The sequence below is a fragment of the Oncorhynchus gorbuscha genome, linkage group LG02, assembly GCF_021184085.1.
Source record: "Oncorhynchus gorbuscha isolate QuinsamMale2020 ecotype Even-year linkage group LG02, OgorEven_v1.0, whole genome shotgun sequence".
Classification (NCBI taxonomy): Eukaryota; Metazoa; Chordata; class Actinopteri; order Salmoniformes; family Salmonidae; genus Oncorhynchus; species Oncorhynchus gorbuscha.
In genome coordinates this window covers 102733236-102757897 of record NC_060174.1, presented here as the reverse complement: position 1 = coordinate 102757897, position 24662 = coordinate 102733236, and the positions used below count along the sequence as shown (strand labels likewise).

At 48.9% G+C, this 24662-nt stretch overlaps 2 protein-coding genes across 7 annotated transcripts in view; both read right to left on the bottom strand.

Annotated features, from left to right (window-relative positions):
- Positions 1 to 8463: 8463 nt before the first annotated feature.
- Positions 8464 to 12710, bottom strand: LOC123995125 (eukaryotic translation initiation factor 4E-binding protein 3-like). The gene is made up of 3 exons (XM_046298497.1): positions 12390 to 12710; positions 9743 to 9904; positions 8464 to 8957 (listed from the first exon to the last, which is right to left on the bottom strand). Exons 1-3 carry the CDS (start codon positions 12526 to 12528, stop codon positions 8926 to 8928), a joined length of 333 nt encoding a protein of 110 aa, XP_046154453.1. The 5' UTR covers positions 12529 to 12710; the 3' UTR covers positions 8464 to 8925.
- A 1178-nt stretch (positions 12711 to 13888) lies between these two features.
- LOC124014524 (ankyrin repeat and KH domain-containing protein 1-like) overlaps positions 13889 to 24662 on the bottom strand; it is a 47670-nt gene continuing 36896 nt past the window's right edge. For 3 of the 6 annotated variants that reach the window (XM_046329629.1, XM_046329637.1, XM_046329646.1), the window contains exons 19-34: positions 24144 to 24286; positions 23793 to 24006; positions 23489 to 23664; positions 23211 to 23373; positions 22713 to 22808; positions 22142 to 22258; positions 21648 to 21828; positions 19139 to 19628; positions 18865 to 19020; positions 18477 to 18626; positions 16285 to 17813; positions 15877 to 16050; positions 15331 to 15567; positions 14958 to 15151; positions 14543 to 14707; positions 13889 to 14464 (exon numbers count right to left, since the gene is read on the bottom strand). In XM_046329629.1, the coding sequence (XP_046185585.1) occupies positions 14405 to 14464; positions 14543 to 14707; positions 14958 to 15151; positions 15331 to 15567; positions 15877 to 16050; positions 16285 to 17813; positions 18477 to 18626; positions 18865 to 19020; positions 19139 to 19628; positions 21648 to 21828; positions 22142 to 22258; positions 22713 to 22808; positions 23211 to 23373; positions 23489 to 23664; positions 23793 to 24006; positions 24144 to 24286 (4245 nt within the window). In that variant the 3' untranslated portion in view covers positions 13889 to 14404. The remainder of the gene's footprint in view (positions 14465 to 14542; positions 14708 to 14957; positions 15152 to 15330; positions 15568 to 15876; positions 16051 to 16284; positions 17814 to 18476; positions 18627 to 18864; positions 19021 to 19138; positions 19629 to 21647; positions 21829 to 22141; positions 22259 to 22712; positions 22809 to 23210; positions 23374 to 23488; positions 23665 to 23792; positions 24007 to 24143; positions 24287 to 24662) is intronic. The other 3 variants (XM_046329655.1, XM_046329664.1, XM_046329673.1) reach the window with 1 other exon arrangement.

Below are 24662 nucleotides of genomic sequence, written 5' to 3'. Positions count from 1 at the left end.
AAGTACACTGGGATCTCGCATAAAATAAAATAAATAAAAAAATCAGACTGGGAAAAATAGTTTTAGTCATCCAGCTCGGAATTCGGAAACTTGGCATCTTTCTAGATCTCAAACTTTCCTACCTAAATATCACTGGCGTTATGATTTGACTTTGTTTCCCCTCCCCAGAGCTCCCAGTTGTCTTGAATGCACCATAATAAATGGGTGAAATATATTATAGGAAATTAATTATGAGTGTGGTGTGTACTTCAAGTATTAGTAGGATACTTAAACAGCTAGGAACATATGCATTTCGCTACACCCGCGATAACATGCTAAATATGTGTACACGACCAATCTAATTTGTTTTGAACAATTGTAATATTGTAATATATGCCATTTAGCAGACGCTTTTATCCAAAGCGACTTACAGTCATGATTATTCACAGTTCAACGAAAAATCCAAGTCCTACATCTTTGGAACCTGGTGAAGCTGGAATTCTCAGAATCTATAATACACACCATCCATCATATAAACCATTATTGCAGGAGTATGCATATGAAACCATGAGTAATGAATTGGGTCACTAATACTCTGTACATCTATAGAGTATTATACCATAATATACTAAAGCCCTCAAACTCAACTCTGGACCGCAAAGCCAGTTTTGCTGCGTTTTTTCACTGTTCCCCTATAATCATGGCCTGATTTAGACCTGGGACACCAGGTGAGTCCAATGAATTAGAACAGAAAACCAGCGGGCTCCAGACCTTGTAAGGTAACAGTTGAATACCCTGTACATACGGTGTTTTTTCGGAATGTATTCAGATCCATTGACTTTTTCTCATTTTGTTACGTTACAGCCTTATTCTAAAATGTATTCAATTGTTTCTTCCCACATCAATCTACACACAATATCCCATAATGACAAAGTGAAAACATTTTTTTATTTTTTTATTTTTTTTATTATTTTTATACATATGTATTACTGTTACGTTCCCCAGTTTCTGTGTTGTAGTTTGTGTATTTGAGTGTGTTTCAGGAGATAGCTTCCTGAAATCCCCCAGCAGCTGATTGGTCGACTCCACCGATTAATTGGAGAGCTGACCCCGCCCCCTCGTCAGGACTCAGCTGTCTCCAATTTCCAATGCCTTCTGAAGCTATAAAAGCCAGTGTTCTGTTGTTCAGGGAAGAGATTGATTGTGATATAGATTATTGCTGAGAGAGGAGGTTGACGGCTGAGGGGTGTAGCATGTTGACGGCTGAGGGGTGTAGCATGTTGACGGCTGAGGGGTGTAGCATGTTGGTCGTTGGTATGTACTATGTTACTTGTTGTTGATAGCCGTTTTGGAATGTTCTGTTTGTTGCTTTGTCAGAACTTCTTTAATGGCCTGGGTTAGTTTTTTCTCAGTTTTGTTGTGAAGTGGATTGTTTAATATTATGTTTCATTTTGTTCCCAGGGGGAAGGAGGAGGCACCTAGGGAGTGCTTAGGCAAGAGATAGGTAGTGGGTAGGCAGGTCAGATAGGAGAGGATAGGTAGTGGGTAGGCAGGTCAGATAGGAGAGGATAGGTAGTGGGTAGGCAGGTCAGATAGGAGAGGATAGGTAGTGGGTAGGCAGGTCAGATAGGTAGTGGGTAGGCAGGTCAGATAGGAGAGGATAGGTAGTGGGTAGGCAGGTCAGATAGGAGAGGATAGGTAGTGGGTAGGCAGGTCAGATAGGAGAGGATAGGTAGTGGGTAGGCAGGTCAGATAGGAGAGGATGGGTAGGCAGGTCAGATAGGAGAGGATGGGTAGGCAGGTCAGATAGGAGAGGATGGGTAGGCAGGTCAGATAGGAGAGGATGGGTAGGCAGGTCAGATAGGAGAGGATGGGTAGGCAGGTCAGATAGGAGAGGATGGGTAGGCAGGTCAGATAGGAGAGGATGGGTAGGCAGGTCAGATAGGAGAGGATGGGTAGGCAGGTCAGATAGGAGAGGATGGGTAGGCAGGTCAGATAGGAGAGGATGGGTAGGCAGGTCAGATAGGAGAGGATGGGTAGGCAGGTCAGATAGGAGAGGATGGGTAGGCAGGTCAGATAGGAGAGGATGGGTAGGCAGGTCAGATAGGAGAGGATGGGTAGGCAGGTCAGATAGGAGAGGATGGGTAGGCAGGTCAGATAGGAGAGGATGGGTAGGCAGGTCAGATAGGAGAGGATGGGTAGGCAGGTCAGATAGGAGAGGATGGGTAGGCAGGTCAGATAGGAGAGGATGGGTAGGCAGGTCAGATAGGAGAGGATGGGTAGGCAGGTCAGATAGGAGAGGATGGGTAGGCAGGTCAGATAGGAGAGGATGGGTAGGCAGGTCAGATAGGAGAGGATGGGTAGGCAGGTCAGATAGGAGAGGAGGATAGGAGAGGAGGTCAGATAGGATGGGTAGGCAGGTCAGATAGGAGAGGATAGGTAGTGGGTAGGCAGGTCAGATAGGAGAGGATAGGTAGTGGGTAGGCAGGTCAGATAGGAGAGGATGGGTAGGCAGGTCAGATAGGAGAGGGTGGGTAGGCAGGTCAGATAGGAGAGGGTGGGTAGGCAGGTCAGATAGGAGAGGATGGGTAGGCAGGTCAGGCAGGTCAGGATAGGTAGTGGGTAGGCAGGTCAGATAGGAGAGGCAGGTCAGATAGGAGAGGATAGGTAGTGGGTAGGCAGGTCAGATAGGAGAGGATAGGTAGTGGGTAGGCAGGTCAGATAGGAGAGGATAGGTAGTGGGTAGGCAGGTCAGATAGGAGAGGATAGGTAGTGGGTAGGCAGGTCAGATAGGAGAGGATAGGTAGTGGGTAGGCAGGTCAGATAGGAGAGGGATGGGTAGGCAGGTCAGATAGGAGAGGATGGGTAGGCAGGTCAGATAGGAGAGGATGGGTAGGCAGGTCAGATAGGAGAGGATGGGTAGTGGGTAGGCAGGTCAGATAGGAGAGGATAGGTAGTGGGTAGGCAGGTCAGGCATAGGAGAGGATAGGTAGTGGGTAGGCAGGTCAGATAGGAGAGGATAGGTAGTGGGTAGGCAGGTCAGATAGGAGAGGATGGGTAGGCAGGTCAGATAGGAGAGGATGGGTAGGCAGGTCAGATAGGAGAGGACGGGTAGTGGGTAGGCAGGTCAGATAGGAGAGGATGGGTAGTGGGTAGGCAGGTCAGATAGGAGAGGATAGGTAGTGGGTAGGCAGGTCAGATAGGAGAGGATGGGTAGGCAGGTCAGATAGGAGAGGATGGGTAGGCAGGTCAGATAGGAGAGGATGGGTAGGCAGGTCAGATAGGAGAGGATGGGTAGGCAGGTCAGATAGGAGAGGATAGGTAGGCAGGTCAGATAGGAGAGGATAGGTAGTGGGTAGGCAGGTCAGATAGGAGAGGATAGGTAGTGGGTAGGCAGGTCAGATAGGAGAGGATGGGTAGGCAGGTCAGATAGGAGAGGATGGGTAGGCAGGTCAGATAGGAGAGGATGGGTAGGCAGGTCAGATAGGAGAGGATGGGTAGGCAGGTCAGATAGGAGAGGATGGGTAGGCAGGTCAGATAGGAGAGGATGGGTAGGCAGGTCAGATAGGAGAGGATGGGTAGGCAGGTCAGATAGGAGAGGATGGGTAGTGGGTAGGCAGGTCAGATAGGAGAGGATAGGTAGTGGGTAGGCAGGTCAGATAGGAGAGGATAGGTAGTGGGTAGGCAGGTCAGATAGGAGAGGATAGGTAGTGGGTAGGCAGGTCAGATAGGAGAGGATGGGTAGGCAGGTCAGATAGGAGAGGGTGGGTAGGCAGGTCAGATAGGAGAGGATGGGTAGGCAGGTCAGATAGGAGAGGATAGGTAGTGGGTAGGCAGGTCAGATAGGTAGTGGGTAGGCAGGTCAGATAGGTAGTGGGTAGGCAGGTCAGATAGGAGAGGATAGGTAGTGGGTAGGCAGGTCAGATAGGAGAGGATAGGTAGTGGGTAGGCAGGTCAGATAGAGAGGATAGGTAGTGGGTAGGCAGGTCAGATAGGAGAGGATGGGTAGGCAGGTCAGATAGGAGAGGGTGGGTAGGCAGGTCAGATAGGAGAGGATGGGTAGGCAGGTCAGATAGGAGAGGATAGGTAGTGGGTAGGCAGGTCAGATAGGTAGTGGGTAGGCAGGTCAGATAGGTAGTGGGTAGGCAGGTCAGATAGGAGAGGATAGGTAGTGGGTAGGCAGGTCAGATAGGAGAGGATAGGTAGTGGGTAGGCAGGTCAGATAGGAGAGGATAGGTAGTGGGTAGGCAGGTCAGATAGGAGAGGATGGGTAGGCAGGTCAGATAGGAGAGGGTGGGTAGGCAGGTCAGATAGGAGAGGATGGGTAGGCAGGTCAGATAGGAGAGGATGGGTAGTGGGTAGGCAGGTCAGATAGGAGAGGATAGGTAGTGGGTAGGCAGGTCAGATAGGAGAGGATAGGTAGTGGGTAGGCAGGTCAGATAGGAGAGGATGGGTAGGCAGGTCAGATAGGAGAGGATAGGTAGTGGGTAGGCAGGTCAGATAGGAGAGGATAGGTAGTGGGTAGGCAGGTCAGATAGGAGAGGATGGGTAGGCAGGTCAGATAGGAGAGGATAGGTAGTGGGTAGGCAGGTCAGATAGGAGAGGATGGGTAGGCAGGTCAGATAGGAGAGGGTGGGTAGGCAGGTCAGATAGGAGAGGATGGGTAGGCAGGTCAGATAGGAGAGGATGGGTAGTGGGTAGGCAGGTCAGATAGGAGAGGATAGGTAGTGGGTAGGCAGGTCAGATAGGAGAGGATAGGTAGTGGGTAGGCAGGTCAGATAGGAGAGGATGGGTAGGCAGGTCAGATAGGAGAGGATGGGTAGGCAGGTCAGATAGGAGAGGATAGGTAGTGGGTAGGCAGGTCAGATAGGTAGTGGGTAGGCAGGTCAGATAGGAGAGGATAGGTAGTGGGTAGGCAGGTCAGATAGGAGAGGATAGGTAGTGGGTAGGCAGGTCAGATAGGAGAGGATGGGTAGGCAGGTCAGATAGGAGAGGATGGGTAGTGGGTAGGCAGGTCAGATAGGAGAGGATAGGTAGTGGGTAGGCAGGTCAGATAGGAGAGGATGGGTAGGCAGGTCAGATAGGAGAGGGTGGGTAGGCAGGTCAGATAGGAGAGGATGGGTAGGCAGGTCAGATAGGAGAGGATAGGTAGTGGGTAGGCAGGTCAGATAGGTAGTGGGTAGGCAGGTCAGATAGGAGAGGATAGGTAGTGGGTAGGCAGGTCAGATAGGAGAGGATAGGTAGTGGGTAGGCAGGTCAGATAGGAGAGGATAGGTAGTGGGTAGGCAGGTCAGATAGGAGAGGATAGGTAGTGGGTAGGCAGGTCAGATAGGAGAGGATAGGTAGTGGGTAGGCAGGTCAGATAGGAGAGGATGGGTAGGCAGGTCAGATAGGAGAGGATGGGTAGGCAGGTCAGATAGGAGAGGATGGGATGGGGGCAGGTCAGATAGGAGAGGATAGGGCAGGTCAGATAGGAGAGGATAGGTAGTGGGTAGGCAGGTCAGATAGAGAGGAGTGGGGATAGGAGGATGGGTAGGCAGGTCAGATAGAGGATGGGTAGGCAGGTCAGATAGAGGATGGGTAGGCAGGTCAGATAGAGGATGGGTAGGCAGGTCAGATAGAGGATAGGTAGGCAGGTCAGATAGAGGATAGGTAGGCAGGTCAGATAGGAGAGGATGGGTAGGCAGGTCAGATAGGAGAGGATGGGTAGGCAGGTCAGATAGGAGAGGATGGGTAGGCAGGTCAGATAGGAGAGGATGGGTAGGCAGGTCAGATAGGAGAGGATGGGTAGGCAGGTCAGATAGGAGAGGATGGGTAGGCAGGTCAGATAGGAGAGGATGGGTAGGCAGGTCAGATAGGAGAGGATGGGTAGGCAGGTCAGATAGGAGAGGATGGGTAGGCAGGTCAGATAGGAGAGGATGGGTAGGCAGGTCAGATAGGAGAGGATGGGTAGGCAGGTCAGATAGGAGAGGATAGGTAGTGGGTAGGCAGGTCAGATAGGAGAGGATAGGTAGTGGGTAGGCAGGTCAGATAGGAGAGGATGGGTAGGCAGGTCAGATAGGAGAGGGTGGGTAGGCAGGTCAGATAGGAGAGGATGGGTAGGCAGGTCAGATAGGAGAGGATAGGTAGTGGGTAGGCAGGTCAGATAGGTAGTGGGTAGGCAGGTCAGATAGGAGAGGATAGGTAGTGGGTAGGCAGGTCAGATAGGAGAGGATAGGTAGTGGGTAGGCAGGTCAGATAGGAGAGGATGGGTAGGCAGGTCAGATAGGAGAGGATGGGTAGGCAGGTCAGATAGGAGAGGATGGGTAGGCAGGTCAGATAGGAGAGGATGGGTAGGCAGGTCAGATAGGAGAGGATGGGTAGGCAGGTCAGATAGGAGAGGATGGGTAGGCAGGTCAGATAGGAGAGGATGGGTAGGCAGGTCAGATAGGAGAGGATGGGTAGGCAGGTCAGATGGGTAGTGGGTAGGCAGGTTAGATGGGTAGTGGGTAGGCAGGTTAGATAGGGCTTTGACATTTACTTGCTTTGGTTCCGTCCAGCCCCTTTTCCCCATATTACCGTGTGAAGGAATAAATTCCTAGTAAATGGTACCACTCTCTTTGCCTTTGTCATCCTTACTCACACCTACAGTCCATACCTCTCACTTAACAGAGAGTTGAGTTGTCGCAGGGTGTTGCATCCCCTCTTCAGAGGCGTGCCTAACAACTACAAGTAAAAAACTAAAATACCTTATTTACGTAAGTATTTCAGACCTTCTGTTTTGAGACTTGAAATTGAGCTCAGGTGCATCCTGTTTGATTATCCAACTTGATTGCAGTAAACCTGTGGTCAATTCAACTGATTGGACATGATTTGGAAAGGCACACACCCGTCTATATAAGGTCCCACAGTTGACAGTGCATATCAGAGAAAAAACCAAGCCATGAGGGTGAGGGGATTGTCTTTAGAGCTCTGAGACGGGATTGTCTTGACACAGATCTGGTGAAGGGTACCAAAACATTTTAGCATTAAAGGTCCCCAAGAACACAGTGGCCTCTATTCTTAAATGGAATAAGTTTTGGAACCACCAATACTCTTCCTCGAGCTGGCCACCTGGCCAAACAGCAATCAGGGAGAAGGGCCTTGGTCAGTGAAGTGACCAAGAAATCGATTGTCACTCTGACAGAGCTCCAGAGTTCCTCTGTGGAGATGGGAGAACCTTCCCGGAAGGACAATCATCTCTGCAGCACTCCACCAATCAGGCCTTTATGGTAGAGCGGCCAGACTGAAGCCACTCCTCAGTAGAAGGCACATGACAGCCCACTTGGAGCTTGCCAAAAGGCACCAGACCATGAGAAACAATTCTTTGGTCAGATCAAATCAAGATTCAACTCTTTGGCCTGAATGCCAAGTGTCACGTCTGGAGGAAATCTGGCATCATCCCTACGGTGGTGGCAGCATCATGCTGTGGGGATGTTTTTCAGCGTCAGGATCGAGGGAAAGATGTACAGAGAGATCCTTGAAAACCTACTCCAGAGCGCTCAGGCCCTCAGACTGGGGCGAAGGTTCACTTTCAAACAGGACAACGACCCTAAGCACATAGCCAAGACAATGCAGGTTTGGCATCGGGACAAGTCTCTTAATGTCCTTCAGTGACCCAGCCAGAACCCGGGCTTGAACCTAATCAAACATCTCTGGAGAGACCTGAAAATAGCCGTGGAGTGACGCTCCCCATCCAACCTGTCAGAGCTTGAGAGGATCAGCAGAAAATAATGGGAGAAACTCTCCAAATACCAAGTGCCAAACTTGTAGCGTCACACTCGAGGCTGTAATCGCTGCCAAAGTTGCTTCAACAAAGGACTGAGTAAAGGGTCTGAATACTTATGTAAATGTGTTTTTATACATTTGCAAACATGTCTAATAACCTATTTTGCCTTGTCATTGTGGGGTATTGTGTGTAGATTGAGGGGGTAAAATAACTAATACATTTTATAATAAGGCTAATGTAACAATGTGGGAAAAGGGGTCTGAATACTTTCTGAATATACTGTATACTCTATAGCAGGGCTGTTCGATGTCAGTCCTGGAGGGTCGAAACACTTCTGGTTTACATCCTCATCTCATAAGGGACTAATTCAGACCTGGGACACCATGTGAGTGCAATGAACTACCAGGTATAAATAAAAAAGTGTTTTGGCCCTCCAGGAACAGAAAGGAACATCCCTGCTCTATACCAGGGGTCTTCAACTCTTACCCTTATGAGGTCCAGAGGAGCCTGCTGGTTCTCCGTTCTACCTGATAATGAATTACACCCACTTGGTGTCCCAGGTCGAAATCAATTCTTGATTAGAGGATTTAAAATAAAAGTGTAGGCAGTGGCCACAAGGTCCAGAGGTAATGTACAGAGTCCTGAAACTTACGAGTTCATTCAACCACACCACACTTCTTGGCCTATTGCCAAGTCTTTTCAAACCATCAGATGATCAAAAAACACAAAGCACCATGTAACTTTTTACATTTCTTTGTTTTATTTATTTTCTCTGCAGTGGAACAGCACACTCTCAAAGAGCCCAGAGATTAATTGAAGTCATCTCTGAATACCCTTGTAATCAGCTGCCAACCCCCAGACCATGTATAAAAATGCAACTTCAAAAAATTAGTTCCCATTAATAAAACTAAAAATGATAAATTAATTCATCCTGAAAAAACAGAAAGTACAAAAACAAAAAAAAGTACATCAAGATGAAAAGCAGTTAACAGACTGACTGCAGCCACCCTTCCCAAATTTACCCAGAATTCTTGCTTCCAGCCTCAGAGATCAACTCTCTGAGTGTTTGACAGTTCATTAATCATCCACCAGGATTAGACAGGAGGGAATCTACAGTGAGAGTATGGCCAGTAGAGCGACCACCCAGTGGTCTGAACAGAATACAATTTCTCCAAAAGAATTGGTCTGGACGAGTAGGTTCAGATGTCAATCACAAACTGGGCATCGTCAGCTGTAGGGACAGAAGAGAGAACCCAGGTCAGCGTCGAGGACATATCCTTTCCTAAACTTCCAAAAACCTTTGAGCATCTACAAACTAAATGGGTCGGTCACAAGATATGCAGCATAATGCTTGTCCAGCAGCTTGACATATCAGACAGGTTTTTGTTTGCTGTTCTCCAGGAGCAGTTCACCTTGAAACTTGGGTCTAATGCTGGTACAAAAACAAACAAACAGAGAGCCAACAAAACACACTAACTGGTTTGTACACCAGGTGATAGTCTGGGCATTTGTCACCTCATAAACACTGCACTGATGATAACAGGCCTATGTAGGCTACTTCATTATCCTCGGAAATAAACTACTTATTGGTCACCAACATCACATGAACAAAGCAACCTATCCCCTCCCTGTAATTACTGGTAAGGAATTTAAGGAGACTTAAAAATTAGGCAAGTTATAGAGGTGAGACATCAGAACATCATGTGAATGCAAGATTGAGTAAATCAAGTAACAGGGACTGAATGACAAGGATATATTTGTATCTTGGGATATTAGCATGATGCCTTTCAGACATAGCAACTGCTTTCCATTTCCCTACACTGTGAACTAAGACAGAATAAATGCAATGACTTGATTTACTCTCCTTGCAGTTTCTAATAACAAAACAAGACAACTTGTTTCTCAAGTATTTCCTTGAGGAGCCCTTAAAAAGGTGTTCCCTGGCTAGGGGAAGAGGTTAATAGGTCTCATAGGATATACAGTAGTGTCACTGTAAGTATCAGGATCCAGACCAACCCGAGATGTCTTTGTTCTCGTCCATTTCCTTCAGCTTGCCCAGAGGGTGCTGGGCCGGTGCCGTGACCCCTGGGATGTGGGGGAGACAGCACGGAGGGGTACGTGTGATCGGTGAATTCCGACATTCCAGCAGGAACTTTCTGTCATAGATTATCCTGGTTCCTGTGAGGACAAAGAGTTGAAGTGTCTGTCTCGGGTAAGAACACAGGTCCAGGAGCAGTGATGCTAGATTTAGCAACTTGTCAGACTACCCTGGCAACGTTTTTTTTTCCCAAACAGCACCTAGCAACAAATTTAGCTACTTTTAAAAATGTATTTGAAATTTTTAGCAACTTTTGAAAAAGTGACTTGAACGCTAAAATGCACGCATTTTCCCTCTAAATGACACAGGTACGATTTTCTCTGTCACACACTCAGTCATAACACACGTGCCTGGCTGCAAAAGTGCGTTGTGGAGTGACGTCAGCAGCAGGCGCTCAGCTCGTGCACAGGCAGTAGCAATTTCAGCAAATCATTGTTGGCTGACAGCAGTAGTACGGGTTCGATGAATATAGTTGGTCACGAATGTTTGATCTTGAACAGGACTTACAACATAAATCAACATGCCTCAATCAAAAATGAAAAGCCAGAAGTACAGAAAAGAGTGGGAGTCTGTACCTGAACAAATGTCAAATCATATTTTTTGCCGAGGGGGCCAGTTAATTTGAGCAAGGTTGTTGTGCATTTTACGTAATGACGCGGCTTTACGTTATTACGCAATGACATCACAGCGTCATTTAGAAACTTTTAGCAACAAATCAACCTGCCTCTAGCAATTTACCCTGAAAATTAGTTGGCAACACTGACAAAGAGTCATGATGTGCAGCAATCCGTCGAGATCACGAGGTATTCTTGTGCACAATATTTATCCAAGGTGTGTTAGTGCAGGCTACATAGAAAAGTGGGCGGTCTATACTCCGTGTGTACTTTTCAATAGAAGAGCTCACCTTGATCTGATATGGATCCTATACTACTAGCAACTATATCAGGGTGTTTTCACACTTGGTCTCTTTAAGCCAATTTTTGTGATTCGTTTTTGTGCAGTGTGAACACTCGAACAGTAATTCGGCACACTCAAGAGCCCCCGAAGCAAAGCCATCTCGAGGGGTGGTCTGAGTACGGTGCGTTTGAATGCCACTGTCCGCTTCCCTTTTTTTAGGACAATGTGAACGCAAAGCTACCCAGGTTCGCTTGTCATTATTCCCGCAGCACCCACACTAGACTACTGCAACACCGTTTCCCTTGCCATAAACCCGAACATTGGTGCCACTAAAAAAAAAAGAGATCGGGGTTTTTGATATTGAATATTGATTGGCGATTATCAAGGACGCACAGAAACTCATATATGTTATGTTTTTATTTCAGATTATTTGTTAGCAATATGTTATTTATAGGTTAAGAGAACGCAATGAACTATTTATTGATTGTGGGGTTTGATTAGCGTGAGAAGACAATATATTTGGCAAGAATCACAACACTGGGTCCAAAATCTATTCTTGCTCTTAAAGAGGCAGTGGCCTACATTGGGTGTACAATTTCCAATTACAGCATGATTTATTCTATTGCTATTTATTCTGTTACCAATTACATGTACATGTTAATAGTATCGTCTGATTATAATTATGTCTCATTTGAACTAAATGCAATCTATTAGCTTCCAAAATGTAAGTCGATATATCTAGCTGTCCGAGAACACATTCTGATTGATTGGCTTGTCCTGCACTTCATAAAAATCCAGAGTGCATGTTGGAAAAATATCTTGGTTCATTTCGAAACATTGCATTCACATTGCAAAGAGGCCTCTGGGTTTAGGTGAAGTGAACTGGAAAAATAGCCTCATTCAAAGGCAAGGGCAGTGTGAACACAAAAGTTGTTTTGCAGCTTTAAAAAATATGTTTTTTTTTACCCCATAATTCACTATAAAGAGGAATGCGATCTGTTTTTTATTTTTATTTACATTTTTTAAAGAGATGACTATGTGATAACACCCTCTGAGAATCTACTGGTCTGACATGTTTCATATGCTGTACTGGGAACATCATTTGAACGCGATCACACCTATGCACTCTTTTGTCATACAGTTCAATAGAAGTCTCTGGATCTCAGTCCCCTCAGTTCAGGTGTGTTGCCTGGCTTTACAAACTCCGCTACCCCTGTCGTGCCTCCTTGTAACTGAGCCGTAACGTCCTCAGCAATTCCAGCTATGTAACACCACCACCAGTGAAACCAACCCCATTCCTTCAGCCTCTCGCGCTTCCACGTTGGCCTCCTTGTAAAGGCAACATAATGTCCTCCTCACACACACACGTTGATAAATCGGATCAAATGCATCTTGATAAAGATAATTGATTCTGTCATTGCTGGATACATATGTTTGTCTGATGCAACTAAAATGATTGGAACAGGTAAAAGTGCATTTAATGCAATAGGAATGTAAGTACATAACCGTTCATTCAAAACTGGACAAAAGCGTCAAACTTTCAGATTATATCTTTATGCAATTGTGCGCAATGTGCTGTTCTCCAAACTAACGCAGCTCTTCAACTCCCGAGGCCGTATTAGTGTGTTCTTCAAGACGATAAATAGTCCCTTATTTTGCTAAACTTACCTCCAGGTGTCGTGGAGAACAGGGTGCCTCCAGGCGTCTGACTGTAGGAGTCGGCCAGCTGAGACCAGTCTTTTGACTGCTCAAAGCGACTGGGAATAGGGCAGTTTAGGCCTATACTGGTGGTACCGTTAGAAGACATCGTAGACAGCAGATGAATGAACAAATAAGTTGTTTTAAGTAAAAAAGACACAGCAAATTATTTGGGATCGATGTCTACTATAGCCTATAAGATAGTAAAGCCGCGCCAACTCTGAAGTTCCTTTTGACAACTAAGGGACTGGGGGAGACGTACGACGCAGTGAGCTCTAGCAGCCACGTGCAGGTGTTTTTAAAATCTGCTGATTTGAGGCGTGGTTTAATTTGAGTTTCGCAATCACCTCACTACTGTATCAACCTGCGCAACATTTCATTTTAAAGCTCACAATCACATATGTGGACTGAAATGAACCGTCACATGCTTAGGCCGGGTTTTATTTTTGTATTTTACCTTTATTTAACCAGACAAGTCAGTTAAGAACAAATTCTTATTTTCAATGACTGCCTTGTTCAGGGGCAGTTTTACCGTGTCAGCTTGGAGATTTGATCTTGCAACCTTTCCGTTACTAGTCCAACAATCTAACCACGAGGCTACCTGCCGCCCCGGTTGATCTTTGTATACCTTGCAAACGAGGACAGATGCATAGCATAACAAAGTTTGTTTTTAAATGCAATCAAAATACTAATGCAATAGCCCAACCCCCAAATAAACTTGACCTTCTGTTTGTGACGTCATGACAATGTTTTTCTCCCAGTGGAGGCTGGTAGGAAGAGCTATAAGGAGGATGGCCTCATTGTATTGGCTGGAATGGAATGAATGGGACAGAATGAAACATATGGTTTCCATAGGTTTGATACAGTGTGTTCCATTTATTCCATCCCAGCTACTAAAAAAAGCCCATCCTCCTATAGCTCCTCCCACCAGCCTCCAGTCTTCTGTTCTTAAACCATCCAAAAACTTAAGATAATTTTACTGTCACATTATGGTTTGAGTGATTGGTCTCTCCTCAAATATATCAAATTCCCAGTCAATCTTGTTGGGGCGGAAACAAAAAGTAAACAACTCCCGCATTACTTGTTAACAAGTGCAATTCAAACAAGGCAAGTAGCAAATAATCAATCTGAAGTTGCATAACAAAGATAGCAATCCTCGTTGAACGTCTGTCAAAACATAGAATGACCTGATGGTGTTCTCTGGGTAGACTCTTAGTGAATGTAAAATTAAGTGTCCGGTTGCAGTCTTTCGTGGAAACTTCACCATGCATGATAAATAGCACCCCGTGCCAGAACATTCAGTCAGAGTGAGTGATTACATCATCGTGAGTAAACATGACACACAGGAGCAGTCTCCCGCTTCTATAGACAGACCAAGGGCACTTCATATCAACAAAAAAGTGTGCAGAGATAAATCATGAGGTGTATGATGTCATGAGGTAAATACAATATGAATAAAGGCACAACAGTACAGTTTCGTAATTTTTTATTGACTATTAAGGTAAATATTACACATTAATACAGTAGAGTCACTATACGACATGTACTCTGGTTTTAACCCTTTTTGTTTTAGTATGTAAACAATTATACATGTATTTACCACTAAAAGCTCTGAGTTCTCGCTTTATGTTATCACCTAGTTCTTGGACTTGAGTATAAATTAGCGTACAGTCCTGTAGAGCCCTGCAGACCAAGAACAATTAACGTGGGGGCTTTTAAAGTCAAAATAATGGCTATACTAAGCAAAGAATGGATCCTGTTTAACAGGCAATCGGTTTGTTCATAGACTGTGATAAACAAGTTGCAGCCCACACTGGAGTCATCTTTTTAGTTAGGCACATCAAAATGGTGTCCGAACATCCAATTTCTCAGTTTCTGGACACTCCCTAGGTTAATATCTTTGTATATTATGTAATTATCTGGTTCTCTTAAACGTGTATGAGTCTTGTTATTAATGGTCCTACGCTTCAAATCCCTAGATGTTTTCAGTTGACGTGATTCAGGTGCACATTCCCAACGTGCGGGGCCCAAGTCCCAGGCCAGACCTGAAACGACACGTTTTCATCACTGAGTTACAAAACCACAACAGAGGAAGACTGAGTGATGTTGATGGGAGTGTTTACCTGCTGGGTTTCTGCAGTCTCTGCAGAGTTGGAGACCACATTCATGATGGGATTCCAGGCAGGGTCAGCGCTATGGAGCCCGTTGTACATGGGGCCCCCAGGGGCCTCTCCCATAGGAGGGTGGGGAGGAATGATCGTCCCACCATACATTGACATTGGCAAACCCTGGAAAGGACAAAATAAAATAAAAACTGGTAAAAATAAAAATATACATCTATTCAAATATACATCTATACACAAATATACACCTATACACAAATATACAATTATACATCTATACACAAATACAAATACATAAATATATCTATATATATATCTATATAAATATAAAACATATGTTTTTGTGATAGTTCTTATTGGATCATTCCAACCACAAAATCTTTGCATCAACTATGTAGCCATGTCTGTCCACTACCTTTGGGAAGTCCATGAAGTTGGTGGGCATGGGTTGATGGAAGGTGTTGGAGGGGTTCACGATGCCGGTGTCGTCCCTCTCCATGGCTTGGTGCTGGGAGAAGCCAGACGGCTGCTGTATCACATGACCACCCATCAGGGGCTGAGACCAGCCTGACATCGCCTCTAAAGGTGGAGGGTAAGAGCAGGGGAGGACTGAGATTTTGGATCGTGTGAGAGTTCATCGTTATGTTCAAAAAAACATTTACAATATATTTCAAAGCATTATGATAAACATCTTAAACCACTGACGATTAAAGATGATCAGTTCTACAACTATCCAATTCCTCTACAACTGTACACTAACCCAATCCACCCCTCTCCAAAACACTCACCAGACGCACTGCCCACACCGAAGGACCAGATTCCTCCCTGTCCCACAGGCGGCGTGTAGCCGGCGGTGAGCATGGCGTGGTTCACGGAGCCCGTCTGGCGGATGCGTGCCAGGCGCTCAGTGCCAATGGGTGGGGGCACCTTGCGGTCCTGCTGGCTGTTGCTGCTGGGTTTAGCCTGAATCAGAGCCGTGGTCACCGCACAAAGAGGGGACGACACGGAGGACACCGGGGACTCACCTGAGGGGGGCAAAGGCTTGTTAACTTTCCAAATGTTTAGAGAAGATTTAAGATAAAACCACATGAAATCCTTTGATTTGGCTTAGTTTCATTTCTTTCTTTTACCAAAAAGTAGACATTGAAGCTACTTTGTTTGCAAAGAAAAACACTTTAGATCTATGAATGCACTGCCCTGTCCCATTCCCTGTCCCGTGCACCCTTCCGCCCCGTGCCCTGTCCCGCCCCGTGCCCTGTCCCGCCCTGTCCCGCCCCGTGCCCTGTCCCCTGTCCCGCCCCGTGCCCTGTCCCTGTCCCGCCCCGTGCCCTTACTGGAGGTGGAGGCACTCCAGGGGTGAGGGGAGAAATGCTGGCGGCTAAAGGAGGGGGTTCCCACCGGGGACGGACCCTGCAGGTACACTGCACTGCCAGAGATACTGGTGGAGAAGCTGGTCAGAGCAGCAGACGAAGAAATGGAGTTTCCCGACGGGTCCATGTGGTGCATGCCTGAAACAAAAGAGGTCAACTGACCTGGTTAAAATATTTAGACACAAACTAATAAACTAATAAACTGAACAAGTACGTCAATATAAACACGATTAGTGCTGCTTTGTGGAATCAGTGGAATTTGTTTCTCTGGAACAAAATTATTTTCTTGGGTTACAACATGGTTTTATTTCCTGCTGAGAGTGTGAGTGTGTGTGTGTGTGTGTAGTGGAGTCTATGGTCCTTGTTGCTTACCGATGGGACTGGTGACAATCCTCTGGGAATTGCAGCGGTACCCTGGAGCCTTGGAGCCATCAGAAGCTGGCATCACCTTCTCCATCTGTCCCATGCCTCCCATGTAGGGCTGCTCCGGAGGGGTCCGAGCAGGCAGGTGACATGCTCCCCACACCTGATTGTTGCCCACCTGATTGCTGTCAAACATGCTGCTGAAATGGTTGAAGAGGGCGTTGGGGCCATAGTTGGGGGGCAGCTGCTGGGTCTTGCCCCCGTGGCTGTGCATCTGGGAGCCGTTCATCATGCCCATGGAAGGGGCTGCCATGCCCTGGTTGGTATACTGCTGCGGTTGTTTCTGGTGTTGCTCCTGGGAGGCTCCAGAGGATACAAACACAGAATGGTGCTCCTGCGGAGATGTCCCAGCTGTCATGGGGTAGACCTGGGCCGAGGGCTGCACGCATGAGGGAGAAGGCTGTGCGTAGTGAGGTACGGTGCTGCCCCCTGCTGGTGCAGCGTGAGAGGAGGGCAGGTGGGAGCAGGGAGGCTGGGCGGCCTGGGGGCTGGGCTCTGTGCTGGGGGAGAAGGGGAGGGGCAGCTGCTGCTGTCGGCTGTCCGGCTGCTGGGAGGGCAGTGATGGAGGAGCCGTGGGAGGACCTGTGAAGTACATGGGGCCATTGGAGCTGGAACCTTCCGACGCTCCATCTTGGACAGGTGCTGCATCTGGAGAGGACTTCTCTTTACCAGGCGTGGTGCCACCAGCAGGCTCCGGCTTTGAGACAGGCAGCTGCTGTGCAGACATGGCGATGGGCACGGAAGGGGAGGACGGAGTAGAGGACATGGTGGAGGGTGCAGGGGCCAGCTGCGTGGCGGGAACGTTGCTCACTGTGGAAGTGACTGCTGTCATGCTGGTCGTCTTTGGTTCGCCAGAGAAGAGCTGCTTCCTGGCAGAGGAGGGCGTTGGGGTGCCGGAGGGGGCAGTGCTGGTGGGCGAGACGGTGGCTGCAGGAGCTGTGTACTCCAGATGGGCGGCGGAGACAGGCGAGGGCCGGGGGGCAGTGCTCCCGTTGTGCTTGGGAGAGCTGTGAGTGCTGCCTGGGTTGACGGGCCTCACCGGGAACGGGCCCCAGGTGTTAGGCGATGGAGAAAAGGTGCCACCGAACTGTGCCATGGGCAGACGTGGGTGTCGGATGTGGTGCATGGTCTGGGCAGCCAGCAGGGCCAGGTGTGGGTTGGCATACGCCAGGGGCAGTGAAACAAAGGGGGGCCTCACCCCGGCGGACAGGTTCTTTCCCATCTTCCCTCCCTGCTGAGAGACCGGGGGGGTCTGGAAGGACACAGCGGACGACGGAAACACCGATGCCAGGCCCTTTGAGCCGGCCGCCATAGTGTTGGTGGCCCCTGTGGAGGTGGTGTAGGTGGAGCCCATCTTGGTGCTGGTACCAGGAGTGCGGATGTGGTTTCTGGGGATTAGGTCCTCCAGCTCCTTGGCCGGGTCCTGGATCAGGGCGTTGATCAGTTGTACAGCGTGCCGAGTCGACTCTGTACCTCCTCTGAAGACCAAAGGGAGAGAAGCAGGTGAGTGTCTGACCTGGTGGTGATCAGTGGGCCGGCCTTACCTGGTGGTGATCAGTGGGCCGGCCTTACCTGGTGGTGATCAGTGGGCCGGCCTTACCTGGTGGTGATCAGTGGGCCGGCCTTACCTGGTGCCTTACCTGGTGGTGAGTCACCTGGTGGTGATCAGTGGGCCGGCCTTACCTGGTGGTGATCAGTGGGCCGGCCTTACCTGGTGGTGATCAGTGGGCCGGCCTTACCTGGTGGTGATCAGTGGGCCGGCCTTACCTGGTGGTGATCAGTGGGCCGGCCTTACCTGGTGGTGATCAGTGGGCCGGCCTTACCTGGTGGTGATCAGTGGGCCGGCCTTACCTGGTGGTGATCAGTGGGCCGGCCTTACCTGGTGGTGATCAGTGGGCCGGCCTTACCTGGTGGTGATCAGTGGGCCGGCCTTACCTGGTGGTGATCAGTGGGCCTTACCTGGTGGTGATCAGTGGGGCCTTACCTGGTGGTGATCAGTGGGCCGGCCTTACCTGGTGGTGATCAGTGGGCCGGCCTTACCTGGTGGTGATCAGTGGGCCGGCCTTACCTGATGGTGATCAGTACCTGGTGGTGATCAGTGGGCCGGCCTTACCTGGTGGTGATCAGTGGGCCGGCCTTACCTGATGGTGATCATCCTTTCTCCATTCTTGTCCTTCTGTTTGTCCACGTCGATATGAGCACCGGTCACGTCCTGAATGGCAGTGATGTTACAGCCACCTCTGCCCATGATCCGAGACACGACAGAGGCAGGCACCAATAACTTCTTAGATCTGACAGAAGACAAACAAGCCATTCCATTCATATCTGGGTCAAACGGCTGTACTTAACAACTATGTAGTAGATACCAGGTGCAGTTGATTGTTAGTTAACAAGAAGTGACAGTTATAAATTCCGAACAAGAGGAAGGGAGATGCTGGACCCTCACTGCACTCTGTGGGTAAAGGTCACAGTAAACGTGAAAGGTAACCGTAACTACAGTAGCCATCGTTTGAGTTGAGGCCAACCCACCTCCGTACCACCTCTTTCCAGCCATCTTCCCTCTTCTGGCCCCTCTTGGGGCTGGTGAGGTTCATCTTGCTGTTGGGCGAGGTGACCGGCACTGAAATGGTTTTGAAGGAGGGGGGAAGGGAGCTGGGCACCAGGACGTTGATGCAGTCATGGAGTCTGAGAAGAAGAAGAAAAGAAACAGAGAGCTGTGGTGTACTGTAGACAATTCACAAGATTAGACTTAAGAATTCCCAGTTTGGACACTGCTTTTTAGCATTAAGACCTGGTCTCTTACTTCTGGTGTGGTTTGGAGATGCACACTGTGACCTTGTGGTCTCGGGAGCTGTGCCTTTTCTCAGGGACCGTCTGGGGCTGTTGGCTCACTCCCGAGAGAGCAGACGATGAAGACGAGGATGAGGAAGATGAAGAGGGCATGTCCGGTAGGTAGTTGAGCTCCTGGCTCTTGCCTCCGCTGCTGCTGCTCTCACTGTTGCAGTCGGTGCTGTCCAGGTTGTCCGAGTCGCTGCCACCCGGCACCCCACCGCCCCTGGTCTCCCCGTGGATCTTGTTTTTGTCAGTCTTCTGCTGAGCCAGCACCACCTGGGGGTCCTGCAGGATGATGGGCTCCATGGTCTTGTTCTTCTTGTTCTTGCGGTTGGTGCTGGACGTGGTCGCCACATTGGCTCGTTTCTTGGCGAAGGCGTTGGTGAAGGTGGCAGAGGTGGCAGAGATGCCGATGGTAGTGGTGGTGGTAGCGCTGGGCGGGTCAATGGGGACATCACCGTCTAAACAGAGCGTGAAATACAGAAGGTTATTCACCCTTATTTTACCATTGGGTGACTGAAACTACCAAAAGCACATTAGAAAGATGTCGAGTGTTGAAATTTTACTTTTTTATTTTACCTTTATTTTACTAGGCAAGTCAGTTAAGAACAAATTCTTATTTTCAATGATGCCTAGGAACAGTGGGTTAACTGCCTGTTCAGGGGCAGATCGACAGATTTGTACCTTGTCAAGCTCGGGGATTTGAACTTGCAACCTTTCAATTACTAGTCCAACGCTCTAGCCACTAGGCTACCCTGCCGCCCCTACACTCTAGCCACTAGGCTACCCTGCCGCCCCTACACTCTAGCCACTAGGCTACCCTGCCGCCCCTACACTCTAGCCACTAGGCTACCCTGCCGCCCCTACACTCTAGCCACTAGGCTACCCTGCCGCCCCTACACTCTAACCACTAGGCTACCCTGCCGCCCCTACACTCTAACCACTAGGCTACCCTGCCGCCCCTACACTCTAACCACTAGGCTACCCTGCCGCCCCTACACTCTAACCACTAGGCTACCCTGCCGCCCCCCCTAGCCACACTCTAACCACTAGGCTACCCTGCCGCCCCTACACTCTAGCCACTAACCACTAGGCTACCCTGCCGCCCCTACACTCTAACCACTAGGCTACCCTGCCGCCCCTACACTCTAACCACTAGACCCTGCGCCCTACACTCTAACCCTGCCGCCGCCCCTACACTCTAACCACTAGGCGACCCTGCCGCCCCTACACTCTAACCACTAGGCGACCCTGCCGCCCCTACACTCTAACCACTAGGCGACCCTGCCGCCCCTACACTCTAACCACTAGGCGACCCTGCCGCCCCTACACTCTAACCACTAGGCGACCCTGCCGCCCCTACACTCTAACCACTAGGCGACCCTGCCGCCCCCCCTAACCACACTCTAACCACTAGGCGACCCTGCCGCCCCTACACTCTAACCACTAGGCTACCCTGCCGCCCCTACACTCTAACCACTAGGCTACCCTGCCGCCCCTACACTCTAACCACTAGGGCTACACTAACCTAGGCTACCTACCTCCCTACACTCTAACCACTAGGCTAACCACTGCTACCTACCTCCTCTACACTCTAACCACTAGGCTACCTACCTCCTCTACACTCTAACCACTAGGCTAACCCTAGGCTACCTGCCTCCCTACACTCTAACCACTAGGCTACCTGCCTCCTCTACACTCTAACCACTAGGCTACCTGCCTCCTCTACACTCTAACCACTAGGCTACCTACCTCCTCTACTCTAACCACTAGGCTACCTACCTAACCCTCTACCTACCTCCTCTCTAACCACTAGGCTACCTACCTCCTCTACCTAACCACCTACCTACACTCTAACCACTAGGCTACCTACCTCCTCTACACTCTAACCACTAGGCTACCTACCTCCTCTACACTCTAACCACTAGGCTACCCTGCCGCTCCAAATGATGTGAGCACGTCATTCTTTCAGTTAATTTGACAGATTATTTTATGTTCCAAACTATTTTAATTAAACTGACTTGAATATCCTTTAATTCACACAGACAGAGACAAGAAAAAACCATGCTGATTTCAGGAAGTCAGTGATTAAAATAGTTTGGAAGGCTGTTCAGGTGCAGGGTTAGTCTAATAGAGGCTGTTCGGGTGCTGGGTTAGTCTAATAGAGGCTGTTCAGGTGCAGGGTTAGTCTAATAGAGGCTGTTCAGGTGATGGGTTAGTCTAATAGAGGCTGTTCAGGTGCTGGGTTAGTCTAATAGAGGCTGTTCAGGTGCCGGGTTAGTCTAATAGAGGCCGTTCAGGTGCTGGGTTAGTCTAATAGAGGCTGTTCAGGTGCTGGGTTAGTCTAATAGAGGCTGTTCAGGTGCTGGGTTAGTCTAATAGAGGCCATTCAGGTGCTGGGTTAGTCTAATAGAGGCCGTCCAGGTGCTGGGTTAGTCTAATAGAGGCTGTTCAGGTACAGCTAGTAAAAAGGTGGTTACCTTCAGAGGAGTCTTGGTCCTCTAACTCCTCTTTTACTTTGGCCTCCTCCTCCTCCTCCTCCTCCTCCTCCTCTTCCTCCCCCTCCAGCTTCCTCTTCTGATCTTCCTTCTTCTTCTTGCGTTTCTCCTTACGCTTCTCACGCTTAGCGGCCAGGGCTTGCTTCTTATTCTCTTCCCTGGACTGTACACCAAGAAAAAAAAAAAAAAAAAAAATGGATGATTACAAGCCAGAGAATGCATCCCAAATGGAACCATATTCTCTATATAGTGCACTACCTTTTAGCCTAGAACCCTTTTTAGAACCCTTTTAGCCTAGAACCCTTTTTAGAACCCTTTTAGCCTAGAACCCTTTTTAGAACCCTTTTAGCCTAGAACCCTTTTTAGCCTAGAACAGGGTTCCATAGTGCACCCAACAGAGAGCATCTACAAAGAGCTGTAAATCCATACAAATCCATGAGGAGCAGAAGGTTGTGTTGGGTGGAAAAGTAATTTACCTTCTCCAAGTCCAGCTCCTTCAGCAGAATGCTGGCGTTCTTGTTGGCCTCTGCTGCCTGCTGGTCTTTGGCTTTGACAATGGTCTCCATGCACTGGTGACATTTCTTCAGCAGGTCCTAGGAGGAGTACGAGACAAAAATGTTCTGTTGGAACCGCACTTCCTTTCAGAAAAATATAAAGTCTACCCCCTTTGTCATATTCTAAAAATGTACCCATCCCCCTTTTCTCCTCAATTTTGTCATATCCAATTGTTAGTTACAGTCTTGTCCCATCGCTGCAACTCCCGTACGGACTCAGGAGAGGCAAAGGTTGAGAGCCGTGAGTCCTCCGAAACACAACCCTGCCAAGCCGCACTGCTTCTTGACATAATGCCCACTTAACCCGGAAGTCAGCCGCACCAATGTGTCGGAGGAAACACCGTACTGCTGCCTCATGTCTCCCGGTCACGACGCAGCCTAGTATCGAACCAGGATCTGTAGTAACACAGCTAGCACTGCCTTAGACCGCTGCACCACACGGGAGACCCCCTTTGTCATTTTCAATGTGTTGGTCTTGTCCATTTCAGCTTACCTTGTCCGTGATGGTGGCAATGTATCTCATGCACTCGATGTCCGAGGGGAACTGGTTGACCTCCTTGACCAGGTACTGAACCACCTTCACATGGCCCTGTGAGACAGAGTTCAGAGGTCAGCCTCCTGGGATTATTATACATACACTTCCATTTACGCTCCACCGGGGTCGTTAGCTAAGAACAGGAAATGAACGGGGAGCACGGGTCATATATGAGATACTCAACTGTGGTATCAGTATGAGAACCAATTTACTTAAAGGAGCAAGTGACACTAGTGTTTAATCACAGTTTAGTTTCATACCACAGGAGGTTGGTGGCACCTTAATTGGGGAGGATGAGCTTGTTGTAATGGTTGGAGCGGATTAAGTGGAATGGTATCAAATACAACAGGCGTTTGATGTCATTCCATTCGCTCCGTTCCAGACATTATTTTGAGCCGTCCTCCCTCAGCAGCCTCCGCTATTTCGTGTGTGTGTGTGTGTGTGTGTGTGTACCACCTTGCGGAAGGCAGCCATGAGTGGTGTGATCTTGCGGTTGTCTGCTGCGTCGACATCGGTCCCAGCCTGCACCAGCAGCTGCACCACGTCAAAATGGCCGCCGTTTGCCGCCAGCCACAGGGGAGTGTTTCCCTTCTTATTGCGCACGTCAATGTGAGCACCTCTGTGAGAAGGACAACAGGCTGAGTAGAGGGAGGAAGAGAGACTGGAGAGGAATGATATTCTGACTGAAAGGTTCTTCTCACGGTCATATTTGTACATTAAAAAGATGTAATTACCGGTTGATTAGGAGCTCACAGAACTTGTAGTGGCCCTTGTCTGCAGCGATGGTGAGCGCGGTGTCTCGGGAGGAGGGAACGGGTGGGGCGTTGACGTCAGCGCTCTTATCCAGCAGCACCCGCCCTACCTCAGCATAGCCACCCGAGGCCGCCTCCATGAGGGGGGTCAGCCCAGTCTGAGAGAGAACGCATAATGGGTCAGTGAGACTGCACACCACACAGACCAACACCAGAACATAATTTCTAATATCTTTGACACAAGCCCAGACAACATGACGACATGTCGGGCTCCAGCTGCTACCACCTTGGCGCGGTGCTCCACGTTGGCCTTGCGGTCCAGCAGCAGACTGACCACCTCTGCCCGTCCCTGGAAGCAGGCCAGGGTCAGCGCCGTGTTGCGGTTAGTCTCGATCTGAGCGTTGATGTCTGAGCCCATGTCCAGAAGCAGCTTGACCGCTGGGACGTGGCCATTCATGGCCGCCAGCATCAGAGGAGAGATACCCAGCTTACTCCCAGTCCTGAGGGGGACAGACTGAGGGGGACAGACAGGGCGAAGGGGGACAGACAGGGCGAGTGGGTGATTATACAAACTGTTAAGATTGGGACAGAGGCACAGCCTGCACAAACTGTGGCATGGAGGGCTGGTTGTAGATACCTGGAGTTGATTTCAGCTCCAGCGTTGAGGAGGATCTTGATGATGTTGACGAAGCCCCCCGAGGCGGCCAGGCTGAGCGGAGTGTAGTCTGAAACGTTACGGTGCTCCTTGTTGGCCCCGCGCAGCAGCAACAGCTCCACCACCTGGAGTGGATGAACCACGGGTTAGTCAATCCACAGAACACTTCTATTGTTTATCTAAATGTATGCCGTGTTAAGCTGGTTCAGACAGTGAGTTTGTGTCTGTCAGGTTGTCGTTCTGCCTCTTGTTCCACTACAGGTTATTTTGTTGTTTTATTAGGGTCACCATTAGCTGTTTCTATGCAGCAGCAGCTACTCTACGCTGCGTACTCACCCTGAACACACTGTAGGCTACTATACGTCGAGTTTCCCTGGGCAGAAACAGCTGTGATGCAAGCGTGTTCGTGAGTCTGTTATTCAAGAAAGTGAAACAATGTGAATGTTCACTGCTTTTCATAAAATCATGTCTGGCTGTTTTTTCAGGCTACAGCCTAAAATA